Raw genomic sequence first — 4,297 nt, 5'->3', positions numbered from 1 at the left:
ATTGTATATAACGTGTAATATCGTGAATATTATGTACGCCGTTTTGATTGAAAAATAAATAAATAAATAACTACCCGCTCTACTCTCGCGGGTTTCAGGCGCCTAGCAACCTCACAACTTGTATCTTGGCCCCTGACCAATCAGGAGTCACCGTGCGGAGAGAGCGGACCAATTACGATCGAGGATTTCGGCACCAATTTAAACCGAGAGCTAACACTTCCTGTTTGGTTGACTGCAATACAAACGAGTGAACGACCGCAGAAAACCCAAACATTGGGTCTGTTTAAGTATCTTTTATGGGGAACAAAGGCATCCCTAGCACGAGAGTAAATCCAGAGACCGGTTCGGAGGTCTAACTTTATGTTTAACCACGACAGATGTAACGTTAACTGAAAGGTCAGGTCACTTTTAACGTTAGTTTCGGTTGAAACAAAGCAAGATGCCGTCCCGTGTTGAGGATTACGAGGTGTTGTTCACGATAGGCTCGGGTTCTTATGGAAAATGCCAGAAAATAAGACGGAAATCTGATGGGAAAGTAAGTAACGTTCAAACATTTGTCCGCACAAAACCTCTGCCCACCTGTGACGTTAACGTTAACCTGTCGGAGGGGAGGTGACCGTTGGTTTGCACTCGATAAACGTTAACGTTTTTTGTTTGTTTGTTTTTAAACAAACTTAAATATCAACACAGTCTTATAACATTACTAACAAAAAGTAACAGTACAGGGAGTTTGCAAAAACGAACAAATAAAACAATTGGGAAAGGTCAAATAAGTGGAATGTGTTCTAAAGCACACACGTTTTCTCTAGTAAGTATGCTCAGGGGTTTTGTTGCTGCAGCCATTTTGCCTGGTAAGAACTGTTGCTTATGTTGGCTATTTTTGGTGAATTCATTTTTTTTGGGCTTTTATGAATCCTTGTTCAACTTTTAAACACCATTTTATCCAGGTGGGGATCTCTAGCCCCGACATGATTCTGTGTCAGGGGGCTGGAGGATGTGATGATAACATTTCAGACTCACTTTACTACATTAAGCCATAATCTTTTAAGTGATAATCTCGATGCATCTAAAAAATCCACTACCCCTTCCCCTACATGTAATCCTGTTATTGGCATTTATTACAAAGCATCATAAAAGGGCATATGAATGCCAATTTTAGGATCTATCCCGCTTAATAATGCCACTTTTGTTTTGAAGGTCCTGGTGTGGAAGGAGCTGGACTATGGCACCATGGCGGAGAGTGAAAAGCAGATGCTGGTGTCAGAGGTGAACCTCCTGAGGGAGCTCAAGCACCCAAACATAGTGAGGTACTACGACCGCATCATAGACCGGACGAACGCCACACTGTACATTGTCATGGAGTACTGTGAGGGCGGGGACCTGTCCAGCCTCATCACCCGATGCATCAAGGAAAGGTAGATTGTGTATTTGTGTTCATTGTATAATGTATAGGCTATGTGTCTCTCCACTCATACATACATGCATCCTGACAGTTTATGCAGATTTAAGAGTGAGGTTTTTTTTGTTTTCTATCATGGCAGGCGTTATTTGGAGGAGCAATTCATCCTGCGAGTCATGGCACAACTCATGTTAGCCCTGAAGGAGTGCCACAGACGCAGTGATGGCAGGGCGACAGTTCTTCACAGAGACCTGAAACCAGCCAACATCTTCCTCGACATCAGACACAACGTGAAGCTCGGAGACTTCGGCCTCGCGAGGATCCTCAACCATGACACCAGTTTTGCAAAGACATTTGTCGGGACACCTTATTACATGTCTCCAGTGAGTTTCTTAATCCTGCTGAGGTTTTCTTCCCAAACTACCTTTTTATTATTCTTTTACTCGCAGATCAGTCTGGTAACCTGTGGCAGAGAAAATTTGGAGAAGGTTGCCCAAGCAGCCGAACCAATCAGCGTTGGTTATGAGGCTCGAAGTGTGACGCAGCGAGAAGTGACTGTTCATTGTAAACAACTTGGCGGCCTTCGCTAATGAGATGGGCGCAGCTATCGAGCAAGCTGGTCACTAACACTTTTTTCTCTTGGATCCTTCTGTTGAAATATGGACCGGGACCTGATATTGTGCCCTTTATCCGTAAACCATGTTACACAAACACCAAATATCCTTTACCGACATGTTTACGACGCTCTGTTAGTACATCATACACTTCGTTGATCTGATTGGTTGATTTGGCCTGTCTATCACCTACATAGGGTGGTGATAGACCGATGATTTATCCAAAGAGCAACCAGTATTTCTGCCCCTTCCCAAAAGATCTCCAACCCCAATGGATATGCAGAGCAAATGTGAATTATGGGAATCAATCTATCTGGCGGAGTCCGGTTATCTTTTTCATAGGGAATATTTTGAACATTAACCTGATCTCTTGACTCTTAATTGCCAATATCTGTAAACATTTTTTTCTCAGGAACAAATTGACCGGATGTCATACAACGAGAAATCAGATATTTGGTCACTGGGGTGTTTGCTGTATGAACTCTGTGCATTGTCGTAAGTTTTCTAACTCTTTCGCTTGAGAAGATTTCCCAGTAGGTTTGTTGTTGACTGTGCATTTGACGTTTCCCCTTGATTCCCCCTGTTCAGCCCTCCATTTACTGCTTACAACCAAAAAGAGCTTGCAGGAAAGATCAGAGAGGGGAAATTCAGAAGAATCCCGTACCGATACTCTGAGGCACTGAACACCATACTCTCAAAAATGCTCCACCTGAAGGTTAGAAATTTATTATTTGGTCCTGTCTGAAACTTGTCTGAAATTTGTGCTTTACTGTAAGTCAGTTTGTGTTTTAATGTAGGTGGAGTTCAAGCATCTGTGTGTCTTTGTGGTCAGGACTATCTGAGGCCCTCTGTAGAGTCTATTCTCCAGAGCAGCCTGTTGGCTGACGCTGTTGCTGAGGAGCAGACGAGGGCAGAGCTGCGACCCAGAAGGAGGTCGGCAGACTCTGATTGTCCCCCTAACAAGCCGGCTGAACCGACACCTGTTGAGCTCAGACTCCGGGAACAGGTGCTGCGGGACAGAGAAAAGGCACTGAAGGAACGTGAGAAGATGCTGGAGCGTAAGACTTATTTCTACTACCCTTTAAGCCACAAAGACCCACATCTGTGAAACAGCATGACCCAGGCTGATTTTTTTCTTCTTTTTTTTTTTTAACCATCCTCTAGCACTAAAAGAAAATATTTTTCTCAGTTAAACTTCTGCAGAAGTGTTGCAGCTGAATGTCAAATTTTAGTTTATTTCACGTCCGCAGTACCTGCCTGACAGTGAATATGATAGCAAGTAAATGCTAATTCCAAAAATAATGTCTTGTTTTGTCATTTCAGAGAGGGAGCAGGAGCTTTGTGTTCGTGAGCGACTGTCAAGTGAGAAGCTTGCAAGGTGAGTTTATTTTTAGAGAAGGCTAAATAGGAGTAATTATTTTCTACAATACCTGTCTTACCAGCTGAATGGTGTCAACTCTTTATCCTAACATACTGTTACAGAGCCGAAAGTTTACTGAAGAATTACAACCATCTACAGCGACAGAGGGACCTGGCACCGCTCTATGGCAAAGACATAGGTATGGGAATTAGACGAAGACCTCTGGACTTACTGAACCCAGACAAGAACTAAGCAATGTTTTATGGGTTCATGCTTCAGTTTTAAATGTGTATGACAACAATCAATTTTATTTATTTTTTAAATCATGTAAATTGTTTTTATACACCAATAAAGAATAATTACACACGTCTGAAATCTAGCTGTCATGTTAGATTGCAAAGACGGTTCTAAGGTCTGCTTGATGATATAAAGATGATCTTTCTTAAGTAGTGACTCTTTACTGTTTGTTCCTAGATGGAGAGAACCTCTCCCCTGGCAAGAAGAAGGTCCACTTTGCTGGGGAGAGCAAGGAGAATCAGCGGCCTGACTGTCGTCAGAGTGGGACGTCCAAGGATATGATTTTGAGGAGGCTGCACGCGGCCAATCTCCGCGCTCAAACTCTGAATGAAGTGGAGAAAACCTGTCACTTCAAGAGCAGGCAGATACTCGGCATCCGTTGATCACACAAATCTCACGGCCTTACTTGATACTTGTATATGAAAGATTTTGAAGGAGTCATAATAACTGGATGTAAATTAAGCTTTATTTATATGATAATTCTGTAGCTCATAGTGAAGCCAAATGGTTCAGTCCTGTGTGTATGTTATTGCAAATTTTCTAGTGTCAGAATTGTATTTAGTTTGATGTGTTGATGTGTTCATTTTGTTGAAAGCTATGAAGACTGTGAATGTAGCGTATATTATT

The 4,297-nt window shown here is 42.4% G+C and overlaps 1 protein-coding gene across 1 annotated transcript; it reads left to right on the top strand.

Moving 5' to 3' along the window:
* Positions 1 to 422: 422 nt before the first annotated feature.
* Positions 423 to 4,053, top strand: nek2 (NIMA-related kinase 2; the record flags this gene model as incomplete). Its single annotated transcript, XM_083933650.1, has 9 exons — positions 423 to 535; positions 1,198 to 1,415; positions 1,542 to 1,782; positions 2,426 to 2,508; positions 2,602 to 2,728; positions 2,846 to 3,071; positions 3,337 to 3,391; positions 3,496 to 3,572; positions 3,848 to 4,053. The coding sequence occupies exons 1-9, from the start codon at positions 440 to 442 to the stop codon at positions 4,051 to 4,053; spliced, it is 1,329 nt and encodes a 442-aa protein (XP_083789776.1). The 5' UTR covers positions 423 to 439.
* Positions 4,054 to 4,297: the final 244 nt, after the last annotated feature.

Source organism: Echiichthys vipera (assembly GCF_963691815.1).
Source record: "Echiichthys vipera genome assembly, chromosome: 19".
In the NCBI taxonomy this organism is placed as follows: Eukaryota; Metazoa; Chordata; class Actinopteri; order Perciformes; family Trachinidae; genus Echiichthys; species Echiichthys vipera.
The sequence above is the reverse complement of the archived record's forward strand: the minus strand, read 5'-3'. Positions and strand labels throughout refer to the sequence as shown.